The sequence below is a fragment of the Onychostruthus taczanowskii genome, unplaced genomic scaffold (assembly GCF_017590055.1).
Source record: "Onychostruthus taczanowskii isolate IOZ18803 unplaced genomic scaffold, ASM1759005v1 scaffold105, whole genome shotgun sequence".
NCBI lineage: Eukaryota > Metazoa > Chordata > Aves > Passeriformes > Passeridae > Onychostruthus > Onychostruthus taczanowskii.
The window spans coordinates 304,300-330,553 of NW_024497078.1; the positions used below are offsets into that span (position 1 = coordinate 304,300).

A 26,254-nucleotide genomic window follows, 5' to 3' on the forward strand; every position below is an offset into this window, starting at 1 on the left:
TAAGAAATGATAATTCAAAGCATCCCTGAGGAGGTTAAAAAAATTTCAAACATCACTGGGATTTAACAAATGCTTTTTGCACTGAAATATTTAATGACAACTCAAGCAACTACCACAGCATGGCAAAGGGACAAACCACACAAATGTGCTCAAAGGGGCTTAAGAAACTTTACTGAGTTTTTGGTAAACCAAGAAACACTGAAATCACTCTCCTCCACCCCTTGCTTTTTATCCTGATGAGTTTAAATAGCTGTTTGAAGGCTCTTGGGCTCAGAAAGCAGATGATGCAAACCTGAAGTACATGAAGTCCCATTTCTGCTTCCTACTAAAAAGACCCCTGGGCGCAACCTGATGATGGTGGAAAAAAACCCAACAGAAATGCAGTCCTGCATTACCTGCATGATCAAAAATGATCATTCTTACTTTGGAGATATGCAAGTATCTAGTCACAAAATGCTTTTTCTGGTGCTCATAATTTTCAAATTGGTACAACAAAACACATGTTTCATTCAAGCAGTGCTGTGTGAGGTTGCCATGGAAAATGTTATAGCTACATGGCACAGCGATTCACCATCAGCTTAGGGTTCCTGCAGCTGCCTGACTACCTGTGATCTTGTGGTGTTGCACTTGGTTCAATTGGCTCCCTCTTTTAATGAGGATCATTAAGTTCGAATTACTGTAATCCTCAGTTTCACACACCTGCTGGAATCTAAAAAGCATTGTTAGACTGCAGCTTGGGAATCTCTGGGCAGTGTAAATAAAGAGAAAGTCAACCTCACGAGCCTTCCTCAACTACCAGATTCCCTGCTAAAGGCACCTGAGCTTTGACAAGACAGTCAATTGATTTGCAGCAACATACAGCATTACTTGGACTCTCAACAAAAGCAAAAGTCTGTGAGAAAATATTAACACAGAAGAAAAACAAAGATTTGACCTTATTTTAATCAGTGAATGCTTCCAAGTTTAGAAATAAAAGTATGAACCCTGTTATAAGAGCTTTACCTCTACACTTGCTTCAGAGACAATCCTGCGGATCTGACCTCTCTGCCACTGTCCCACATCATGTATGTAAACAGCACAGAGCATTTCCCTCTCCCACTTCACAGACTGTGGCTGGGAGTCTTTGTACATGGAAGCCATCTCCTCCTGTAAACTGACATTCAAAAAACCACTTTGCTAGAGATAAAATGTAATGCAGTAAATAAAAGGCTTATTCAGTCACTGTTTAACTAGCATACAATGAAGTTGTACTGTTTCAACAGATGCAGGGCTGCAGTTTTTCTTCATGACGTGTTAGAAATAGATGAAATGGGAGTTACAAAACCTGCATCCTCATTAAAAGTCTGTAAACCTATCATGTTAACTTAGACACTAGAATTAATCTGTGCAAACCTGAGTGCTTTGTATGGCACTATTTGAACACTACACTGTTTTCTCTTGACAGCTTGGGAGTGTGGTCCTCAGTGTCATGACTACATAAATGGAGCTCCAGGCAGTTACAGCCAAGATTAAAAGATAAATGAATACATAAGCAACTTGCACTAAACCACAACACACTCATATATTTTCAAAGAGTAGGCATGACTACCTAAATGTTACCTAAATATCATCTAAATATCAAAGGCAGGCTGATATACACTGTGTCTAGAAACTATGTTCAATCTTCCTAACAGGGTACTGGAAACATTTTGAAAAAAAAAAACAAAACCCTGCTACTACCACTAATAGTAAGTTCTAAGACTTGGGACAGGTTTTATTTAACCAGATTTCTAATGAGAGAATGCAAAGGAGAGAAGAAAGAGCAGGAAGACAATCTTTTTGGACAGTGTTGCATTCATCTGGCTCCAATACTTACTGCAATAAAACTGATTTGAAATATGAGTGAGATCATATACTTAACTTGGAATCAGAACTATTTAATAAGCCACAATGTAGTGCCAACCTCTCTTTTGCTCCTATATTTTCCTCAACCAAGGGAAGTAAGTCAGCAGCCTTCAAGAAGTACACAGTATCAAATTCAACTATCATCAGAGTTTGCTCTAACTATATTTCACCACTCTGTAATAATGACACTTTAACTAAAGGAAAGTTCTCTGAATTTCAGTACCTTTTCAGTATACTTTCTGATGCCAGCAATTGTACAAAAATTTTACTAGGAGACACAACATGACTAATTGTCCCATATAACTCCTTGTTACAAAGTGATCTGAAATCTGCATCCACACATTCCATGTCTGTAGGAATAAAAGCTTCTGAGGTTTTAGAAATTTCTTCTGGAGGATCATCCCATATCTCATTAGGCTTTACTTCAGTTTTTTCAGTGTACCTGTAAAGAGCACAAAATAGTTAGAACGGAAAGTCTAAACCAATTTTAAATGAAGTGAAAAAGGCTCAATAACAAAATAATAGGAATTACTCACCATGAAAAAAGTGAGTTGCAGCTTGGACTAAAACATTCTTAAGTTCTACTTCTAAACACTAATGACAGTAACATTTTTATTCTCCTTCAGAAGGTGTTCTTGCACATTCAGGGAATAGAAGAGACACCACAGGGAACACCAAGATCATAAGAAGAGAAGATCTGGAGTGGGCCTCTTGCCCCACAAAATAAAGAACAAAGGCCTGCAGCAGGTCCATTCTTAAGCACAGGAAGAAAAGGAAGGAGCAGCACAGATAAACTGCTGTGTCCTGACCCCAACTCCTGCACCACTCACTGCCTCCCTGAATGGGATGAGTGTAACTCAAGTGCAGGAGAAGAATGAGAGCTGCTTGGAATAAACCTGACTCTGGGAAAGGGGGAGGGTAGGTGCTATAAATCTTTGTCTTCTGTGTACCAATGCCTGAATTAGTAATTCAGTTCTTATGCTAATTAGTAATAACTAAGTAAAATTAAGTCTGTTTTGCCTACTTGGTAAGTGATTTCTCTGTCTTTATTTTGACCCATGAGTTTTCTTACTCAAATTTCTTTTATTTTCTCCCCAGTCCAACTAAAGAAGGTGGAGTGAGCAAGGGATCATTAATTCTACCTTATTCAAGGGATCATAAAATCCACCCTGTTCAAGAGATCAGTGTTACACTTAGGGTAAAGGAATATACCCCCTTGACTGAAGGCTGCAAACAGGCATCTAAGTAGACATGGGACACAACAAAATACCTTAGTGACAGGAAAAAACCAACTCAGCTGTTCAGGCTGCATTGCTTACAAAAATCTTACTAAAAATTGTGACTATGACAGTATTAGAGTATTACTAAGATTTAGTAACATTTCTGAGCTAGGAGAGAAAATCCACTTACATGCTTCCTTCTAGAAAAAGCAAATTCAGGAATTTCCTTTTGGAATGAAAACGTCCCATTTAATGATATATTTCCATTAGTATTCAAAAAATTATTAATGAAAGATTAACTACAGATTTTCATGAATACAGCCCACAGATTATCTTGGTAAAAAGCCAGCAAATTAAATGCAGCAGTGTAATATCCTCATCAGCCTCATCTCCCCCACCACACTTCCCGACTCTGCTGTCTTCCCAACCCTTCTGCTGCTGTCATAGCCGGTTACTCAAATGTTTTCTAGACGTCCCAAAGAGATGACTCACTGCATGTGCAGGTTTAAGACACAAATTCTTTTTCTTACTATATGGGAATGGGAACCTTAACAGTGAACACTTTGGGACGATTTGGCACTTAGGGACACTACAAGTACAACGCCAACATTTGATTTCCATTTTTTCACAGGCACAACTTCAATACATTAGTTAAGATTTAGTTTGAGAATTCAACTATTGAACTGCAGTTACACTCTAAATTACACCAGCTGATGGATGTGATCTTAAAATCAATTTATTGCAGATGTGGTAAATTCCAGCCACTGGAGGTAACACACCAACACCAGCAGTTTCAATTCACAAATTCTGTATTTCCAAATACTTTAAAAGTAATGCACAATGTATTTACCCAGGTATGTAGGATGCCAAGTCTTCCTCAACTAGCTGGCAGTTAATACTAAATTTTTTCCCATTATCAGCAGAGGCATTGAAGAGTTCAATAGACAAGATGTTATTATCTAAAATTTCTGTGAATGAATAATAACAGCATAGTTAGTGCCAACCAATGAAGACTGGTTTTAGAGCAATGACAAATAGTGCTAAAAGACAGAATTCTCCAAAATTACATTTGATGTACAAAATAGATTCTGAACACCAACAATATGCAGACATTTAGCTTTGCACATATCCATAAAATGAACTTAAAATACACCAATTATCACCAAGTACTTTTGTACAAAAACTTCAACTGCTACGCATGATTCCATTTATCAAATGGGCTCCAAACCATCATTCCACAAGGGCTGAAAAATTAAGTGGCTACATGTGAACAATATACGGTATTGAGAAAAATCCTACTAAGTCATGTATGTCTTAACTAAAATTATTTTCTTTTTTGGTAATATTTTAGAGCAGCAGCAATCACACTTCCAGCTACCAATGAAGTCAGGAAACGTCACAGCTAGTACGTATGGAAACAAGCCCACCTGAAAAACCAGAATACTTATATCATGTAACACTGGTGTGGTCTGTAAGACAAGACACGAACAGAACTTTTGTTGCAAGTTTTATCTGTTATGCCTCCTCCAATCAGAGGAGAGAATTTAGATATTCTCACTCCAGGATATCTCAAGCAGGTATGAACACAAGCATTTCAAATAAATACTATTTTAAATATCAAAGTGATGGTTTCTACATTTGAGACAATGTAACAATATATAAATCGAAATTAATACATTCCTGATAACTTACCAATAACTGAACACAACATAAGCTTATCTTCAGTCATTTCTTCAAATCTTTCCTTGGCTTCTCTGTTCCACTCATTTGCCCCTTTGAATGGCTCAATGCAAGCCAGCCTACACCTGATTGCCTGAAGAATAACCCAAGATTATGCAGCTAACATCACATACAGATCAAGATCATCTCATTATGACTGAATCACAGGCTTTGCTTTGCACTCAAGCAAGACAGCACGACCTTGCCTTCTGGTTCCACATTACCACAATCTGATTTAGTTCAAAATGACCCCTCCCTTCCCAGTAGCTGAGCATGAACCTCACATTCAAAGACCTTCTTGCTGAAATATAAAGAGCCTAAAACTATCTATCTTTCTCCTTTTTTTGGTAAGGCATAGGACTGGTGCAGAGATCAGTATAGATTATTGCACAGAAGTGATAAAAAAAGCCTACTGGTGTCTTCAAGGAGTAAAGAAAAACCCCTACCAACAAATGAAGTTTCCAAGTTCAGCATAATTGGGATTGGTAACCAAAATGATCAAATGAATAGCAAAGAAAAAAATAATTTCCATTTATGGGCATTTTTTTATTTGACAAAAATACTTTGCCATTTTCTTTCCCAGTCAGTTTTCCTCCTTGTCAAAATGGGGACACTCCAACCATTCCTCACGTTAGAAAACCACCAAATTTTAAATGCAAACAAAAAACCAAAAAAAACAAACAAAAAACCCACCAAACAAAAAGAAACAAACAACAACAAAAAAAAGCAAAACAAAAAACAACCCTTATTATGAGATTATCATTTAAAAAGGAAAAAATGTAAAAATTCATTTGGCTTATTACAGAAATAAATTCAAGTGAATTAAATACACATGTATATACACATTGTATATATACCTCTTCTGCAGTATGTATACTGCAGGGCAACATTAGTTTTAATTTATACCTGAAAGATACAAAAAGAATTTAAGTTTTCAATATGCACCCAAAACTTTAAGTGAGACACTTTATAATGGTGGGCAAAAACAAAGTTCCTCAACATTTTATTTATTTAATATATTTCAGAAGGTGAACAATTCTCATTCCCCAAGATGCTGCTAATTTTGTGTTTAATCCAGGCATTTACCTTTTCTGGAAAGCTCAGGAATTCCTGTTTGACTCTGCGTATGTCTTTATGAGTTAAGTTAGCAATGTTGCCATAGTCAACGTATTTTACCAGAACTTCCCGACAACTTGGCAGCCCTCCAAGGAAAACAATCCAAGATATTTTAACAAAAAATTAGTATCTGATACAGGTTAAAGCACCAGAATTTCAGAGCAGACCCCACATTCATGCCATATGATCACCTAGTATGAATTTTTTGGAATTTTTATACCCCAACCAAAATGACTATTCTTTAGGAGCCAGCTCTTTCAGGTCCCTGAAATGACAGCCCTGGCATTTTGGCCCCCTTTGTGAGACACTGGCACACTGAACACATGTCAAGTAGACATGCAAGCAGACATGCTACACTGCTCACATACAGACAACACAGACTCAGCACAAGCACAACCTCCCCACTCCCTTTGGAATTACTAGGAAGAATTATGAACCAGCACCAGATACACTCACAGGTTGGCTGGAATAGCCAAAGCTGGGGTTCACACTGTAATAGCAAGAGAAATACTACTTAAAATAATTACATGATAGAATTTCAATAATCTCTAGAGAATGGAATATGTTGCACATCTGTTTAGAAAGGAAAGGTGTATAAACCAGTCTATTAATAGCAAAAGAATATGAATTAGTACTATTGACTTTATGAAGCTACCTGGTAGCACCATAATTCCCAGTAAAAATACTGGCTGGATGTTACTGCTCACATCCAGCATGTGACTCTGACCTGCCAGCACATGTGATTGTGCAACCAAGCATTAGAGCAAAAGAATCAATACTTCACCTATAATCTGTGCTCTATACCAATTCCCATCTTCCTGCCTTGCAATGCACGCTTGGCCTTCAACTGGGCAGAAAATTTCAAAGTTTTTACCATTCTCTTGTTTATATATCTCCTGAATTTTCTGTGGAAGAGCTAAAGATTCCACACTCTCTCTCTGAAATAAAAACAACAAACCACACATACAAAGCAGATGCTCATTTTAATGGCATTTTTACACTCTTAAGGGGTAATGTTTTTCCTAGTACTGTACTTTCCAGTCTTCCCTCCAAAATTAAAGTGGTCATGAATACATAAAGTGAATTAAAGAGCCTAACAATTACTGGACAGTGGCCTATTCAATCAATTCTAACCAGTAAAATACTGCACGCCCAAAAAGGAATTAATAATGTTACAGAACTGACAGAAACTTTCTGGGATTTTAAGAATTCCTGAATTTTAACTAGGCTGAATCAACAACTGTTAGAATTACCTACTAATTCTAGGAATCCAACCACTGGTAACAAGCGACACAACAGAAATTGTAGCTTATTTAGTGTGGACTACAAATAGCTCAACATTAAAATGTTTATTCATAATTTCATCTGAACAGGCTTTATTTCTAAACTTACCAAGCGAAGATAGAAATCACTCGGACTATTAATGTGACAAACCACAACAAAGACCTCTTCTCCTTCCTGTGGAATGTTTGGTGGACTGTACTGCAAGACGGTGCAATTTTCCAACTGGCTGGGAAGCTGTAATTTAAACCTAAGGTAAACAAAGTGAAATTTTGAATAAATTCAGTCAAAATTAACTGCAAACGAACCCTTTTATATTCAAATGTCAAATTTCCCATTAAAAAACCCCAAAATTATCTTCTAAAAACTTATTGATTCATACTTGTATGTATAGCTTCAACTTTCCTTCTTGCAGGTGGTGCCATTCTCTGTAATGCTTCTCCCACTGCCTACCAGCCAAATCAAACAGATCCCAGGCTCATTTTGGTGTGGTTTTGTGTCTGTGATAGACATCAAGGGCTTCTCATTTAGAGAGACTCCACTGCTATTTAAGATTTGTACAGAAACATATATTTTGCCATTTTATAAAATAAAGTTCCCTATCTAAATGAAGTCTGACTAGTGCAAATGAGTATAGCATGGTGCTCATTGGTGAAGGTGAAAAAAGGAAATCAGCAGACACTGCTGAAGGTTAATACATCACACAATATATGGAACACTGCAGAAGCAACCAGCTTAGTAAACTTCACCTGGTAACCATTATTCTGTTACCAATTATGGCACAAAGGAGCAGGATCCAAAGGAAGACACATACCTTGCCAAATCTAAAAAAACCAACGCATCCTTGAGAGACAGTGGTGTATTACTGCTTACTTCATTAAATGGAGGTTTTCTCAGATCCACAATGAGAACATCATCCTCTTCTCTAAATACCACCATTGAAACAACTTTATTATTTACCATTTCCAAAAATTTTGTCTTTGCCTCCTCTCCCCAACCTTCATCCTGTATTAGAAAAAAAAAGTTACTGAGGATGTCAGAGAACGTTAAACAAAAAATACAAACCTTAATTAAAAGTAGGATAAAGTAAATGCAAGGAAGAAAGCACAGCTGTATCTGAACAGATGAAATACTGAACACAGTCAGACTTGCCTAGTCCATAGCCAGGACAGCACTGAATGGAATTCTTTCAATATGGATTATATGTGTATTAAACAGTATAAAGCTGAGTCAGGTTAAAGGACTGCAGTTTCCACCATGTTTCTTCTGAAGATCCCCTCAGACTGCTTTGATACATTAACCAGAATCATCTTACCTTACTTTCATTTCATGACTTTCCCATGAATTGAGAGAGCAGAAATATAAGTTTGTCTTCTTATGTCTTTACACAAATGCACAACCTGATCTGATCAATTTATACACTGCTGACCTCCACAGCATCCTGTGTAACACTTTATCTACCTAAAAAAAGCCCGTCTGAATTTATTTCTGTGGGATCAAGTTAATGCATTTGCATCTCTCATTTGATACTGCAAATCTGTGCTTTTTAGGCACAGAAAAAACTGAAAGTACATATAAGGAAGGTGTTTTATCTACACTTGTGAAAATTGTTCCAGAACTTTCCCATTTAAAGTTACTTCAGTCAACATCAGACTGGTAAAAACCCCTCGAAACTGACCAACAGTTAATACTGTCAGAAATGCACAGGTGTACTGAACTTCATTCATTTCCATGTGAATGTGGCAAGAATAAAGCAAGCCTAATAAAAAGTGAATATTGAAGAAAATAATACTGCAATATATATGCCTTTTTTTGGTAATGGAATAAAGGTTGACAGTACTTTGTGGTTATACTGAAATAGAATAAATAACACTTTACAAGAGTGGCAAAAATTTTTAAGTAACAAGTACAATCCCTGAAGGTATTACCTTAATTATTTTGAAGAAGCCATTTATTCTTTGTTTGGATGACTTCTGAAAGTTACTACTTGCATAGTTATCAGACAGACAGAAAAGAAGAGGATCAATTTTCCAATTACTTTTTAAACTTCACAAAAGAACATGTCTAAAGTATGAGCAGTGAGATTTAAGCCTGAAATATGCATTTGTAGTCTCACAGGCTTTTTAAGACAAACTGCTGTAAGCTTTTGTTTCTTTTCCAATGAAAGCAATGCAACACATCCTTTTACAAGGGAATCTAACTTAAAAAAAAATACAGTCTGTACTCTTGAGTTTCCTTCTGTTTATACTGGAATAAGATAATTTAAAATTTCATATTTAAATTCTTTAATAGAAATCTTATAAAGAAGGTCTTGAAATACTTAAAGCAGTTTGTACTTACTTCATTTTTGGGAACGACATCCTTCAGTGAACACCGTACTGCTAAAGGAGGAATGGCTGCAAGCTCTGCCTCAATGTGCTGGTCAGGCTTCCTCACAAACAGACAAATGTCATGGGTTTCAATAGTTTGCAGAGCAGCAGGATCAGGCCTTTCAGTGGAATCACATCTAATGTCAATGGGAATAAATGCAGCACTAGCTTAAAAGCAAAAAACCTCAAATCCAATGCCTAAAACCTTCCAAACCAAACCCCAGACTTTTAAGTTATTATTGCAGTAATTGGCATAATGTCATGTCAATAAAACAGAATTTTAAAGTCTCAGTGAAATGCATTTTTTTAAAGCATTTAGTACTTACATGCTCTCTTTTGCAACTCAAGTCTCAGTTAAATATTTTAATGTATACAGGCTTGTACACTTAAATACAGTGCCACTTTTTCTGAGGGGAATACGTATGAAGAGAATACCAAAGCCATTTGGGTATCTGGTTATCTGCCTGCATGAAGGTGAGGAAGGACTTGTTTCTCAGAAGAGACCTTGAATAACAGCAGTAAAGACAACAACTGCAGACAAACATACCTCTCTCCATAAACATACCCTGAGAAAGTCAGAACTACAGAGCTTCCAAAGTCAATCAGGAATACTTTTAGCAATGCAACATCACACACTTTGTATCTTATTGGATCACAATGCTGCTTCTTCTGATTTTTACTTTCTACAGGAATTAGTTCAGTGATAGTTCCACGACACCACATTCCAGTTTCCTTACTCTTAATGAAAGTTCTAGCACCTATATGGAAATAAATACAAAAGGACTAAATTCAGTATTTTAAAGTACTTCACACTGAAACTATTACTACAGTTCTGCATAATGCTCCCCTGTTCCCATCCTCCACACAGGTAATGAAAGTGCTACTGCTACAATGAAAACACAAAGACCATAAATTTTGTCTCTGTAGCCACCAGAAGTTCCCCTCACATTCATTTACACAGTGCCTTTAAGGCTGGCAGGTGCTTGGCTGGTATCAAGAAGTCATTTCTAGGAAACTTTCTATAGTTGAGTAAAGTGGGAAAAACCCCATTGACATAATAAAGTTATTACATACCTTTCATCAGTTTTCTGAACGCATTATGGAAGTAGGTAAGACTATTAACATGTGGGCTAGGAAATAATTTTAAAGATTTAAGAATTAAATCATTGAAGATTTAAGTATTATTGTCCCTCATTTTTCTTTCTAGAATGGTTCCTATTCAGTCAGTAAACTTTATAAGGAATGTTTACCACAAAGTGGAGTGGGGGGGAAGGGAGAAAAAAGAAAGAACATGATACTAAGGAAGATATATTGCAAGGTAGTATTTTAAGCTGTGTAGACCTTTAGAATTTAACCATTTACCTAGTTCCAAAATGTCTGAAGGCAAGAGATAGGAGCTCTTACTACAGCAGAAGTTTTCTAATTTCGTCTGCAAAGCAAATGCTTCCTTCTTCTGTGAGTATCTCCGAATATAGAAATGGCATGGATTTATAACATGGCTTACCAACACCAATTCAGTCAAACCTGAGTAAGACATAACAAATTATCAAACACCCTCCAAGTGAATCCAACAGATATTATCAGGCATAGGATTGAGTTTATGTTGCATTAATCATGGTAATATTACCTCAAACAGATTTTAATCTGACAAGTCTTGTAATACTTGTTTCAAACTATTACCATGTTTGCTTCCTGATGAAGTTGCTCTTTTGAACTACCTCCCTTATGCTACCCTCCAAAGCAGAACTCTGTCTCACAAAGTGGCAGCCTGAATTTAAGTGGGTAATTCAGAGTTTTCATTCCCTCTAACAAAGACACAGAAAGCAAATGAGAGATTAAGACTTCCACCTTTAATAACAAGTATGCTAAGCACTTTCCAATAGTTACTCAGTGTTAGTGCACGAAGACCAAGGAGCTAGCCAAGAGATGACCCTATGTAAGACAGGACTTGTGACTAAGCATCCAAATCCTCTGTACTGCAGGTACCTCCCTCCATTAGGGATATAAAAGACAGGTTTCTCCTTCTGAAGCTATTCAACAAAGGTTGTTAATGGGTCAAAAGGTTTTAGAAGCCCCACAATCCAATTCTTACAAGAATATTTTATACAACAGAGCTTCCTGCAAAGAGTGGACAACATCATCTAGACTGAATGTCTCCTGCATGACTGATCAGGGCAGACCAACCAGATGGATTTCCAACATCCTGGAGCACTGCCACCTCTGAACCGCAACACATCATGGGTGAAAGACTACCCAGAACCTGGCATCTGAAACAATCTGAGCAGGTATCCAGGACTGTGCTTCCATGTTTAGGAAATGCCATATCCAGAAGAGATGCAAGATTTCTCTTGGCCATTTCCAGCGTAATAGATGGCACCTGAACAAAAAGTCTGAATGACTTGAAAGATTTTCCCTACAGGGACACAGCCTCTTTTGGATCACCCCGGTCACCATCTCCAAAGAGTGATGAGTCAGCTATCTTGTCTTACATACCGAAGCATGGAATTATTAAGGCTGGAAAACATCTGTAAGACCCTGAGCACCTCCTACACACCAGCCTGGCACTGCTGGACTCCCTCCTGTGTGACAGTGACTTTCAGTACCACAGGGTCCAATACTGGACACAGTACTCCAGATTCGGTCTGCTAACAGAGGGGAAGGATTCCTTCATGGACTAGTACAATCCAGGGAAAAACTGACAAGCTGAGGAACCTAATTGTTCCTGCCACATATCATAGGATAATGGCCAGGGAGAAGATACAAGAAGCTGAGGTAACTGACAGAAAAGAATTCTCCAGGAGCCAATGACAGAAACTCTGAGGGGACTGCAATAACCACAAGTCAAAATAAATCACTGCATAGCAGACAGTGCTTTTAACCCTCTCTGGAGAGCTTGTGATACATTTTTCAATAAGCTAAACAGGAGAACAAAAAACAAAAACCCCAAAAGAATTGAAGCAGACACCATTAAAGAACTTGCATGAGCCAAACACACAGCATAATACAAGACTCAAAAACAGGATCACACTCAACAATGGAACACAGCAAGCATGAGGTACTAAGACACTTGCCCTCCAAGTCATCTTCCAGTATTTCTTCTATTATGACATCAGGCGTTTCTTCCTGGTCATCAAGGATAAGAGTGTCTTGTCCATTATCTTCACTGTATTTGGGAAAAATTTTATTTGGAAACAAATTAACATAATTCAGTCTCATTCTAGAAAAGCACGAGTCAGAGCAGAGCTTTCATTAAGAATGCATCACTATGTAAAAAAACCCGCCTCATAAGACCCGCTAGAAATAAACTGAGTTACATTTTTTAATACCGAGACAACAAAAACCCAGTACTATAACTCAATCCTAGGAAGAATTGCCACAGTACACATGCCTGGGCACAGCTTACTGCAAGAGCTACACCCCCACCTAGATAATGAGAGACCACAAGTACAAATACTAACTATTTGAAAAAAATGTTCCTAATTTGATAAGATAGCTCATGTTGAAAACAAAAGGCATATCAGATGCTTTTGTACTAACAGACACTATTCACTCTCATATGTAGGATTTTCAAAGATGACAGTATGCAATAAATCTTTTTTAGCATATTCAGTGTTCACTACAACAGCCCTAACAACAACTTCATTCCAATTTTTCAAGTATTAGTCAAAGACCACAGAAACAAACCAACAAAACAACAACAAAAAACCCCAAATAATATAAAAGCAATTGTAATTTTAAAAATAAAAGGGTTTTCTTTGTTAATTTTAGAAATTTCTTTTAGCATTTGACACAATCTGTATTTAGACTGTGAACTAGAAATACTACCAATTTCAGTACTTGCTGTTCATTAGAGATTCATTTACATGCATTTTCATGTGCTGAAATGATTAACATCTCTATTACACGTAGTACAAACATAGCAGACACAGCACCCAGGCATCACCCAAGTGGTTGCCTTGGCCGTGTTAGGTTTACAGTTGGACTCAATGACCTTTTCCAGCCTAACTGGTTCCATGGTCGAATCATTATTAGCCAATGGAAGTTGAAAAGTACACAGCGTAAATGAAATCTGGATAACTCAAGTAATTCAGCAAAATGTACTAGGGCAAAACACAAGTAAAACTAAAATGTCAGAACTGAAACACAAACTGGACTGACTGGAATTCTGATTGTAATACCAGCATATAAAGATGTGCTTTGCTTCAATAACTCTTAGAATTCCATAAGCACCTACAGTTTTTTTGATTTGATCTCCAATAAATACTTAACCACTAGAGCAGGTAAATTACTATACCTATTCTCTTTCATTAAAAAATACTTACTTCCTTGTCATTCCCCGTTTAATCTCTCCCAAATTTTCTACTGAAGATGTAATCTCCAAAGTGTTCAGGAACAACCTCAAGAGAAGAGAACAAATATAAAAGGTGACAAGAACACCTAAATCACTTTGACAGTTTGAGACCTACGGTGTTTTTCAGCACAATATTCATACAGGGGCAAAGTAAGATTAATTACCTACTCCAGTTTATTCCTTCCTACAGAAACCAGATTTGGCTGCTCATTTATCTTCATGTTCATATTTAAAAACTCTTGTCTTATGCTTTCTCCCTTATGCACAGAGCACTGCAACATTCACTCAGTTTTCTCATCTATACTTAGTTTAGTTCAATATATTATTCTGTACAAAGAATTTTCTTTCCTTTGTAAAGAACAAAACTGTCTCAAGTCCAAAATATATGCTTCTGTTTATTGCTACACTATTAACTGTTTTCATTAGTAATGAATGGTTTTCATTGGTAAAAAAAAATCTTTTAAGCACTTTTACATTTACTCTAATGCAACTGTGTATGTAACTTAAATAAATGCCTTAGCTTTTCTATCCAGTTTGAATGAATGAAAACCAAAATGTAAATAGTATTGAAGATCTGTCTGGGCTTCTCTCCCACTGCCCCTTCAGGAACATATCCACTGTTTCTTCTACAACATTTTCTGTCTACAGCAAGCGTCTCAATTTCTATGCTCCTCCTACTTGTTTTTTTTTTTTTTTTTTAACCTTTGGTGTAATTTTGGAGTGGCACAAGGTATGTAACACCTTTATATTTTTCCTTCATCAGGTCTCCTTCGTCCTCTGCTTAGCTGAATTTCTCAGAAAGTTTTCCAATGCAAAAAAAATTAAGTTTTGTTATGTCTCAGCTTTAAGTTGAGAGAGTTTACCATTATGCATTTAAACAGGCTTCTCTGAAATTGCCATTCATCACTGACAGTATCTTCAAAGCAGTGACTTGGTAAAGTCACTAAAAGAGGATTTTATAGATTGTTTTATCCATATTCTAACTCAAGAACTCAACTGACATGATTGGAGGGGTCCTAATTTTTGTCTCATGTTGGAACAACCCACCGAGGGATTGGCTGAGTCACCATCCCTGGAGACATGCGGCTAACAGAGCTGGGGCTGTTCTGCCTGGAGAAGACAAGGCTCCAGGGAGACCTCACAGCACCTTCCAGAAAGACATGCATAAATTTTCTGCTAGAGCCTCCTGCAACAGTTTAAATCCAGTAACCCTTGACCTATGGGAATGTTGGTTCAGAGTAGACAAAAGGAATTTCTTACACTAAGAGCGGTGAAACAACAGAACGAGTAGCTTGGGGAGGTGTTAAATGCCCCTGGAAAGGTTTAAGGTCAGACTGGATGGGGGTCTGAGCAACCTGATCTAGCTGAGGATGCCTTTGCTCGCTGGAGGACACTTGGACTACACAACCTTTGAAGGTCACCCTCAAACCAAACCATTTTATGACTCTGTGATTTAAGACATGCAGACACTACACTTAAAGACACGGTAAAGGTGGAGCTGGTAGTGTTAGGTTAATGGTTGGACTCAGTGATCCTAATAGCCTTTTGCAACCTAATTGAATCTGTGATCGTACAAAAATTGTTTGCATTTAGCATGTAAATAATCAACTTGCAAAGCTTCATTTCTCTGTGCCAGTCGGAATTGCAACCCCCCACCCCCCCCCACCCAGTACCAGAGTGGTTCCACATCCTGAAATGTAACAGGGGCCCCCAAGATGTTCCAAAGTAGCACCATCTTTGTTCTGTCCCTCCATTTTCCAGTGTGGCCTTTATGTACTAGGTACTGCAGCACTCTTGACCAGCCTTATGACCAACTTGCACAGGGTCAGGTGTACCTCAGCTGAGACCTACTTTCTTGCTCACTTCTGCTACAGAAATCAACAGTCACTTCCAGTGGGGAGAGCATGGCAACTGGGATCTTCCACAACCTTCTTTAGACATCAGCAGCTCAAAAAGCATTTAATGTTTCCCGAAAGTCAGAAACTGATTCACTAAAAAAGTAATTAAGCCCTCATTCTCCCAATTTATTTCTACTTGTAAGGAAAGGAGCATTTCAGAAGTGGCAGAAGTCTGTCAAGGATTTTTAAAATCCATATGCATTTGCCTACATTTCAGCAAATGTTATGTGCTTTCTCCCCCCATGCCTCACATGAAGGTTATTGCCTACTTTTAAGTGAAGAGTTTATACTTATACCTGAAGTAGTAGTTTTTCAGTCATTGAAAGTGAAGAAGATCAACTTCTGTTGTTTAACTGTCTCATGAACAGTTTTTGTAGTTAAGATAACCCATGCCTCTTTTTACCTCCCTGTACATCTCCCACTCCAGTCATTTACCTTGAAAGTATTTTGTCCTTTAAATTCTTCACTCGTGAGAGCTCAGCCTCCACTGGCAACTTCAAGTCATAAATAATCTGAAATTAAGAAGTACAATCTCAGCTTCCATTAAATAGGAAGTTATGCAAGCACCTATTATCTACAGCATGACACCTTAAATTTTATGGTAAAAACCCCAAGAGTTCAGCCAACAGCCCATTCTCAAAAGTCTTCTTGCCTTATTAAGACTTAATGGTTGGGATTCTGTAATCTAAGCATATAAACAGAAGCAAAAGTCAGATACTCCTTTTGTTTCAACATCTAATGAAAAAGTGATCTCTACGTAAAAAGACAGGCCTATGAGAGTAGAGTGGTAGCTGCCAGTTCCCAAAAAAAATCACAGTGGTGAGATCGAAGTAAATGACAAAAAAAGGAAAGACTAGATGTCTTTTCTGGGTCAGAAGATCCAGTTTCTTCAGCTGGAAAGTGACAAATGGATGCAGGGTAGACAATTCTGAAAAGCACATTTCTTCCAAGAATGACAAGACCAATTATTCGTTCCTTTTCTCAACACAAGGACTACAAAGGCTCCAAATGAAATAACTGAGTGGCACATTTTGAAATAACAGAGGAAGCTATTTTACATAAACCTAATTTTAAACAGTAAAAAGTGGAACTCACTGACACAACCTATGCCTATGTATATATAATGCACACATGTATACACCCATGCACGTAGCCACAAACTTTACCAGGACATTAACAAAAATGTTCCACAATCTTATGACAGAATAAGGTAATGTTTATTCAGTGTAATGAGCCCGATGTATCCTATTGATACTAAAATCCTTAACCTTCAACTTCCCCAGTTTCTTGGATGCTTCCTCCAAGCATCTTTCCTCTGTTGCCAGAGACAGGAAACTTCACAGGATGGACCTCTGCTCTGCTACAGCATGGCAGGTACCATGGGTTTCAATGAACAGCAGATATGATGGGGAGAAAGAACAAAAGTAAAGGCCTGGCACCAAGAGGATCAAGTGAGTGTGGCTATGAATTCTGGAGTAGTTCAGTGAGAAGGCCGAAGAGCTCTGGAATGGAAAAGATTTGAGAAACTGAACTGATCCAAACACCTTTTCACCGATCAGCACTGTGCCACTTTTCCTATCCTCCCCCTCCATTTCCTGTTTCAGATGCCAAACTCATCAAGGTAAGAACCACCTTTTTTGCTTCATATCAGCCACCAGACTGTAACTTGTGACTAAGACCAAATAAAAATTCTGTGTCTGTGAAGAAGCAGGGGAAGAATATAATAGCCCAAAAATGTCAGCATTGAAGTCAGCAAACTGGGAACACAAACTTTCAATCCAAATTTGAATATATTCCTAAAAAATAAATTATTTCACAGTGCAAGAATGTTACTACCTGAGTGAGATCACAACAGTTTCTTAGAGAACGTGAAAATTTTAATTCCTTTGCTGTCCTAATGGCACCAATCAAACGCTGCTTCTTCTCTTCAATGATTTCCTTAGTTTTTGCAATACTAGAACTGTAGTTGTTGATGTTCTCCTTCAATTCCGCGAATGATTTCCTTTTCCTGTGTTAAAAACATTACTTTGCAAAGAATTTAACACACACTCAGCTGCAGACTCAAATGTGGACTGTAACACAGCTGCCAGCCACACAATGCAAAGTGGATACATCCCACACACAAGGATCATCTTCCCCAAACAGTGTGAAGTACAGGCATGGGAAATGCACTCTGTAATTGGAGGAACCACAAAAGTCATAGAGTTCACACTGAGAAGACATTTATTAATTAAATATGAGGAGCACTCTTCTATTTCAACCTCCTGATATTTCCAAACACATGCAACTGAAAAATAAACAAATTAATTCTACTAAGGTAAGACTGAAGACCATCCCCTTCAGAGGCTCTTCCAGAAACCTGAGCTTTAACACCTCTCTCCCCTCACTCTGAAGACATAAATATTTGTGAAAATCCAGAAATGAAGTGTCCCTACACTTCTATCAGCTTGAAAACATGCAGGAAGTAAAAAAATAAAACAAACAAACCCTGCTATCCCTGCTGTTGAAATTTATCATCCACTAATAACCGTATTACAAAACCTCAAAATTGAGCTTTTTCAGAAAATGAACATTATGAGGAATTTTTCTTATCTTTTTAAGAGCAGAGGCAGCATAAGCTTGTGTTTTCCAACCATGCAAACCAGCTCCAAGATGCCACAATGAAAGGGTAAAAACAAAAGACAGGTACTATGAAATATTGCTATGAGAAAACTCTTAAGCAAAAGTCTTTCACCTGAATTAGGAAGAGATTTGTGGTAAAAGCAACTCACCCGTGCCATACTACAAAACTAGATTACTACCTTGACAGAAGAGTAATAAGTTCATCAAGTGTTCTATCTGCAGCTTCTGTAACTTTGTCTTTTTTATGCTTTACTTTCAACTCCAAGTACTCCAGCACCTATTTTGTTCAGTATGAATAAACATGTATTATTTCATTATTATTATTCTCACAATACTACTACTACTTTTAAAATTCAGAACAGAAGCAATGAACAGTAAGACAGTGATGGACACCCCAGCAGACAGTTACATTAAACCACTTATAACTCATTACAAAACTCTGTTTTCTCTAAGCTGGGAGTCAGCTGACACTGTTTTAATCTTCCACTGAAGCTTTTAGGTCTATGAAGAAACACACAGATCTTGGCACAATGTCTCACTTTCCTCATCTGACATTCAAACACTGCACTATACACAGATAACAGCTGAGATTTCTGAGCTGATAAATGCTGAGATTTCTACTGCTTTTTAAAACCTCATTGTGAGCATAAAGGGAAAATTAAAAAACAATCTTCCACTGGCTAAACATCAGTTTTGTCACTACAGTTACATTTCATGAAGAGACTATGGGAAAAAAAAATCTCAATAGTGCAATACTGCTTTGGCAATTTCCCAGTCTTTGTTGAAAACCTGTTGCAGAACCAGTCTTGGTATTATAATACTCATGGGTTAATTTATTATAGCTGCTGAAATGGGAAGTTTTTACAATATGCTATCAGTGTATGAATTAGGAATTCAGCATAGTTTTGCTTAAAAGAAAGACTGGCCACTACAAAGGGACTGGAGAACACGCCTCACTGACACTTCCCACCACACTTACCAGAACTAAGTTTTTGAAACATTAAATACTTCTATACTGTGCATCTTACAAGCTAAAGTGCAAATAGATGGCACAGACAGAACTGCAAGCTTTTCTACAGCACATTTAAGAAGACCTAAAGTTTAAATGAATTAATTATCATTGATAAAGTTAAAAAGTTAATAAAACTTATTAACACCTAAAACTTATTAGCTTATTATTTTAGGATTGTTCCTATGTTTTATACTGTGCATATAAATTACTTGATTTACATTTTTCTGCACATTCTATGCATTTTTTACTTCTGCTGCCCTCATAACATCTTTTCCACCTTTAAATGCAGAAAGAGGCACGCCAGAATTAAAAAGTTAGAGTAGCTGCTAGAGTAAAAACAAAAGCTGAATTTTACACTGATCCAAGGAAACACAAACTCAGTACTTAAAGACTGGCTTGCATATAGTTCTGCTAAATATATGTACTGACCTATTAATTTTAAATTATGCACAGGCTTGTGTACTCCTCTGCAGACTACATCTCAGGCAGCAGCCTGGACTTTAAGGCTGTGTACCCACAGAAATAACATCAACAGTTGAAAGACAAAACAGGTAACAAAACAAAGGCAGGAAAAGCAAATTTAAATAGTGTGTTAATGTGTGACTACTCAGAACAAAAACCTTCAGTCTAAGAGAAGACTGATTATTTCATTATTTATTTACCTAATTTCACCCACCTTGCTTGCGTCATGGAAGTGGCCAAGATTACTAACAGCTACGCCCAAAGCTTCATCAATATCTTGCCCAGTGTTGTTCTCCTGAGGAAAAGTTTGCAGTAAACATAAAAGTTGCTTGCACAACTAAAAGACAAGATGGCCTACAACTATTTGCCATTTTGACAGAGGCATTTGATGTGGCTGACTGATGAGTTATGTGAAGACTCTGAGCAGCTCCATAATGGCCATCAGGCACAAAATACTTGGCTCACCTGAATTTCACTGAGAACATTTCCATCGTAGTATTTCTGAAAGAGTCTTAATTTTTTTTTAGAAACAATTTAATTGCATACTCACATACAAAAGCCAAATTAAAACAGTACATGAAAAAAAAGCAAAATGAAGTTATTAATACAGAGAAAAAAAAAAACATGGAAGATTGAAGAATGGGAATATTGCAGCCTAGAACAAAAGTAAAATATTTACAAGTATCACTTTGGAACCCCCCCCCCCCCCCCCCCCCCAATCCCAAAAAATGTAGGTAGCTCCCAGTAGTTTGCCAATACAAGGAAACAATTTTCAAATTTTAACAGGCACTACAACAAAACTACCTAAGAAATCGCATCAGACATTTGCAAGGTCAGTTTACCGGACAATGTCCACAAAAGAAAACAGACTGGCACTGGAAGTACAGCTCCTTTATGGTCACTTTAAAATATCCACAACTTATGGTTTCTGGTCTAAAACCTCACAAACCTATTCATAAAGATGAAGCTAGGAAATTTAACAGAACGTTTAAAGAGGTCCATTTGTCCACCAATCTTGTTGCCCTGAATTACTGTTTTAAGGATGCGAACATGAGCCTTGCAAATGCCCCAGATTTAAAAACAAACAAAGAAGTCCCCAAATCAAATGTTGTGAAGCCTGGGGTATCTTTTAAGAAAAGCTAAATTCAAAATACATCATTTCACCACAGCTGGATAAAGCTAACAGTTTTCAGCTATGATCTCACTGGAGGGTCTGATCTGCACTCATTTTGTCAAGTTATCTTACGACCACTGTAGCTGCACATCCCTATGATAAGACAGAACAGTAGCAAGTAATTGTTAAGGCTGCAGACGTTTTTTGTTTCACAAAGTGCACTATTAACTATGCATATACCAAACCAAGTGGAAATATAAGGAAATTCCATGTTAACACACCATGTCAGATGATGGAGCTAGAGCTGATCCATCACTCAGCCCACCATTGGAAGAAAATGGGTATTGAACGTTCTTCTCTTTGATATTGTGACTGAAGGGCCTGCAAACAAAAAAAAAAAAAAAAAAACAAACCCTAATTAAAAGACCTATGCATTTTAAATAAAGCACCACACTTCCTGCAAACACTTTACGCAAGTATTTCAAAATCTATCACTAAATACATATACACACACCTATTCATGCAACAGATGAATTCACACATACAGCAGATATCCCATTTAAAAAAAAAAATCATCTTTTTACTATAATCCCCTTAAATGTAGCTATTTCTCATTTGACAATTTTGGCAAGGCTGAACAAAACCTTAGTAGCTGGTAGTGATTCTTTTTCTCAGTGAGAGTAAATGCATGACTATGAATATTCCAGGATTCATTTTTCATTTGTTACTGTCTAGAATACATGACCAATGACACCAAAATAATTTACTAGCAACCTGTTATGAAGGCTCTTAAATTTTATTGTATGATGACCCCCAGCTGCTCTTCAGCAACAGCTGAGAAGACTCCCACGAGCAGTCTGCATAAACTAACCTTTTTCCAGGAAGGAAGCCTTGTGCTGTTCTTCCTGGACTCAGTTTGTTGTGTCTGACCAACAGTGAAAGCATCTGGAGAACACTGCTGCAGAGACTGACAGCCACACACGAAATCTTTCACTTTGGGCAAAGTCAGCATGTTCTGACTTTGGTGCATGTTACATGCACCAAAACTCAGAAGATAAATTTCCTACATCTTCCTTTCAGAACAGGTTCCTTATGCAACAGACCTGAAAGAATTTTCTGGGACTGTCCTTATTTGCATGAACATCAATCTCCACAGCAATAACACTGCAGGCTGAAGACAGCCACTTCAAGACTTCCTGCAGGTTTACACTGACTGGGCAAATAAACAAGTGAATGTACTTTAGATTTGACAAGACCACAGAATATTGCTGGTATCTGATCTTCATATAGCTGTGACTAGTTATCAAAACAGAAGGAGTAATGGGATCAGCAGGTGCTGGGGGGAGGGAGGCAGAGTCCTTCCTACCACAGCCTGGCATTTCAGCAGATCTCTCTCCCTCTGAACCCTTATCAGCCATCTACCACAGCGCTTAAAACTTTCAGTTTCACACATTTTCAAGCCAAACCAATTTGTTTTTCGTTGCCTCTCAATGCAATGATACTTGCACTCAAGGTGTTCTCACAGTATCAGAAACTCATACCAACAACAAGTAGTGAAGTTTAAAGAACATACTAAAAAAAACAGCCCGAGGAAAATGTCTGGAATCACTTACTTGGTCAAGTCTTCCCCCAGGCTGGCATTTAAAGTCATGAAAAGATTTAATAAAGGTTTACCTTGCTTGTCTTTCTGAGCTGCTGCCATACAGCCCAAATTTAAAGTCCGTTCTGCTCTAAATTCAGAGGGAAAAAGGAAAACAAGTTACACCACAGGCTTACAGCCAAATCCCAGGAAACGGTGTTCTATAAACCTGTTTTCACCTTCAGTATCCACCCCTGCCCAGCATTTCAATTAGACCAAGCTTTAAAGTAAGTGCTGTTGAATTGTACAGGGGAGGTATAAGGAAAGAGCTCCAAAGTAGAACATCTGTAGGCATCAGTACATATTTGTGATAAGAAAAAAGTGTTTCAAGTAAAAGCCTGACTTCCTGTTTGCACTTAGTATTTTCCCCATTATTATGCAAAACTCATAACATACTGGATTCCTGAACCAGATTCTACAGTGTACCTTTTCAATAAGGCTTAATCTCACGGCTCAAATGCCAAAGACGTGACTAATTTGTATTTTGCAATAAATGCTAAACTGAATTTCATAAGAGGAAAAAAGGGCATTTCATGTTTGTCCAAAGTATAAATTTTGATGAAACAATGGCATTAACATAACACACAGAAGTCATGCTCAAGGCATTTTTTTAAAGATGTAGAAATAGAAAACCTCAAAACTTACACACTACCAGGCAAAATTAAGTGTTTGTTTTAGTATATTTTAAATCTTTATGTACAGAAAATGTACATATTAATGAGTTGCTTTCTTGCACACTGTGTGCACCCAAGAGGGTGGAACAGATCTGGCAACAAGGGGCACTAATGAGAATTGTAAAAACACACCTTCCTAAACGCAGGCTCTGCACATCTGACGTGCACTACACAGCAACACTGTGCAATGAGAAATGCTAGCAAGCACCTGCTGGGGATGTAGGTGGTCATAAAGAACACACCCTGAGCTCAGAGGGGACCTGAGCCTGCTCTAATCGCTCTCAATGAAAACTCACAAGATCCTATAATATTGCTACTTTACACCACCACAGCAACTGAACGGAAGAGCTTGCTGAACAGAAAGCTTTAGATTGACTTACTTGTGGAGAAGAGAAACAAAACAAATCAGTGCCTTCATCCTTCCCATCACCATGCAACACTGCAAAAGCAAGCACAGAAAAACCCACTCCTGTAGGGCATCCTAATCCATGAAACAATAGGAACACACCATCACCAGTGTAGTCGTGTAAACAGTATTCAGCAAGTCAACAGGAATTAGAAGGCTGGCTTTTTTTAATAAGAGAATTTAAGAGCTAGGAATAGAAATCCAAATGGATAGATACAAAATACAGATGTTAGCTGAGAATTACAAAGACTGACTTGTGTGTACTGATTAGGGTATTACCTGTTAACATTAACTACATATATTGTTACTACATTCAGTACAGGATAACCACACAAAAAGAAAACAGGCAAAATACCCCAAACCTTCAAAAAGCATAGTTAAGTAAAGGCAAATTGTTTTATAAATACTACGCATCCCATACAATTTTTTCAACCCTTGGAAAAAAATTACTCATGCAGAAAAACCCAGAAAAATGAAGTTTCTTTTAGAACAAACTTGACAATCACTTCATCAAGAAAAGGAGCTGGAGAGGAATCAAAAGGAATTGATTTTTCTTGCTTGCTACTGGTAAGTAGCAAATAAACAATGTGTTAATCAAATGCAGCAGCCCATCTACTGTCCTTAACAGATCATATAAAATGAAAATTAACAGTGAGTAGTGCACACTACTCAAATAATAAAACTGCTGGAAATAAAAAGATCCCAAAGCCTTACCTTCCGCACTGAGAGCTTTCGACATATGACACAAATCACCGTTTCTCTGACGTGGCTGTGTAAAATGCTCTTCTAGTAGCTTAGGATATTGCCTTCAGAGGTAAAAGTAAAGATTTAGGATCACCAAGAATATTAGTAAGAAACTAATTCTGACTTTTAGCTCTTTCAGAGCTAAACTCATCCACTTTTACCAAATGACTTTATGAAGAAGCTGCAGTTAACAATACACACCACAAAAAATTTGTTACCCTCTCTTAACTGGAGAAGTACTTTAGCTCTGTGACACTGAATTCATCAGACATAAAGGTGATACTACAGCTGCTAGGCATGCAGTATTTCAAGTAACTAGAACCAGCACAAATAAATTTATGTAATCAGTCTCAATCACATTCATTATAGTTATTTAAAATGTACTGAATAAATCAACAGAGCTAATTTATAAAAAATACATACAGACCAGTATGATACAGTATCTGATAGCATACCAAATTGCATTTAAAATGCCTCTTTCCGTGAACCTACTTCAAATACTGAAACTTTACACAAACTGAGTATTTTACTCACATACGTAACACAGAAAAACGGCCTCACAACACTGCAGCACACAAACATTACTTCCTACATTTTCTCAATTCTATTTCCTGCAGTTACCACTGTCAGAGCTTAAAAATATTAAAGCCACCATCTCAAAGTTCACATACCTCACACCTTTCATTCTACTTCTGGGAAGATCTTTGTTACTACCATCCAATAAGGAGAACTCTCCCCTTCCATTCATGGTGCCTGATATAAAAAAAAAAAAATGACAAATTACTTTCAACCTTTCAACACAGCCCAGTTCATCACTTGAGCCAACACTACAGGTTCACATCACTTTGTGCAGCGCAAAATGGAAGCAACAGATGCAGAAATCATACCGAGCATACACTTATTTCTTCCTTCAAAAGCAAATCTAAACGGACAGACCAGCCTGCCCTGCACTGCTCAGCTGCTCTGACCCACCCACCACTGCTGGGCACCCCAGGGAGCCCACAGCACCGCTGGACATCCCAGGGAGCCCACAGCACTGCCGGGCACCCCAGGAGCCCACACCATTGCTGGGCATCGCAGGGAGCCCACAGCACCGCCGGGCACCCCATCTCTCTCCTGAGCGCGTATCCTCAAAGGAGGGTTTCTCTCTACTACAATTATCTCCATACTCACTCCCTGTCCACAATCCACCCCGACTCCCTTCCCTGGGGCCTGCTACCGCCCCCCGCGGCTCCGGTGCTTTCTCTGGTTGTTGTTTTCGCTCGCTGCCCGAGAGGAGCCCTGTCCCCACGGCGCTGCGGGCGGGCTCAGGGAAGCGCGGCGGCTGCCGCTCGCGCACCGCGCCGCTCCTCGCGCGCCAAGATGGCGGCCGGCCCGGGGCGCCTCTCACGGTGGCCGCAGCCAATCGCGGGCAGGCGCGAGGGGCGGGGCGGCGCGCGCGGCCGGGTCCCTACGGCGTGGGGCAGCGTGGCGGAGCGTGTGCGCTGCTGCGAGCGGGTGTGCCGCGGCCGGGCTGGGACACCGCCGGCTGCTCGATCGCTACCCCAGCAGCGAAATCGGGGACAAAATCGGGAGAGGGAAAGGTAGAAAACCCGTCGGTTGAAGTTAAGGCGGTTTAATAGAGAAAGCAAAAGCTATGCGTGTAAGCAAAGCAAAACAAGGGATTAATTCCCTGCTTCCCGTGGGCAGGCAGGTGTTCAGCCATCCTCGGGAGAGCAGGGACCCACCAGTTACAATGGAAAC

At 38.3% G+C, this 26,254-nt stretch overlaps 1 protein-coding gene across 1 annotated transcript in view; it reads right to left on the reverse strand.

Moving 5' to 3' along the window:
• RNF17 (ring finger protein 17) overlaps positions 1-25,259 on the reverse strand; it is a 39,299-nt gene extending 14,040 nt beyond the window's left edge. The window contains exons 1-22 of the mRNA XM_041414544.1: positions 25,183-25,259; positions 24,482-24,573; positions 23,742-23,800; positions 22,723-22,778; positions 21,330-21,429; positions 20,149-20,226; positions 18,640-18,737; positions 17,675-17,846; positions 16,274-16,350; positions 13,912-13,986; positions 12,661-12,752; positions 10,952-11,113; positions 10,155-10,347; positions 9,561-9,726; positions 8,035-8,225; positions 7,332-7,470; positions 6,724-6,877; positions 5,910-6,025; positions 4,797-4,917; positions 3,955-4,072; positions 2,108-2,326; positions 1,003-1,153 (exon numbers count right to left, since the gene is read on the reverse strand). Coding sequence (XP_041270478.1) covers positions 1,003-1,153; positions 2,108-2,326; positions 3,955-4,072; positions 4,797-4,917; positions 5,910-6,025; positions 6,724-6,877; positions 7,332-7,470; positions 8,035-8,225; positions 9,561-9,726; positions 10,155-10,347; positions 10,952-11,113; positions 12,661-12,752; positions 13,912-13,986; positions 16,274-16,350; positions 17,675-17,846; positions 18,640-18,737; positions 20,149-20,226; positions 21,330-21,429; positions 22,723-22,778; positions 23,742-23,800; positions 24,482-24,573; positions 25,183-25,259 — 2,706 coding nt within the window. The remainder of the gene's footprint in view (positions 1-1,002; positions 1,154-2,107; positions 2,327-3,954; positions 4,073-4,796; positions 4,918-5,909; positions 6,026-6,723; positions 6,878-7,331; positions 7,471-8,034; positions 8,226-9,560; positions 9,727-10,154; positions 10,348-10,951; positions 11,114-12,660; positions 12,753-13,911; positions 13,987-16,273; positions 16,351-17,674; positions 17,847-18,639; positions 18,738-20,148; positions 20,227-21,329; positions 21,430-22,722; positions 22,779-23,741; positions 23,801-24,481; positions 24,574-25,182) is intronic.
• Positions 25,260-26,254: the final 995 nt, after the last annotated feature.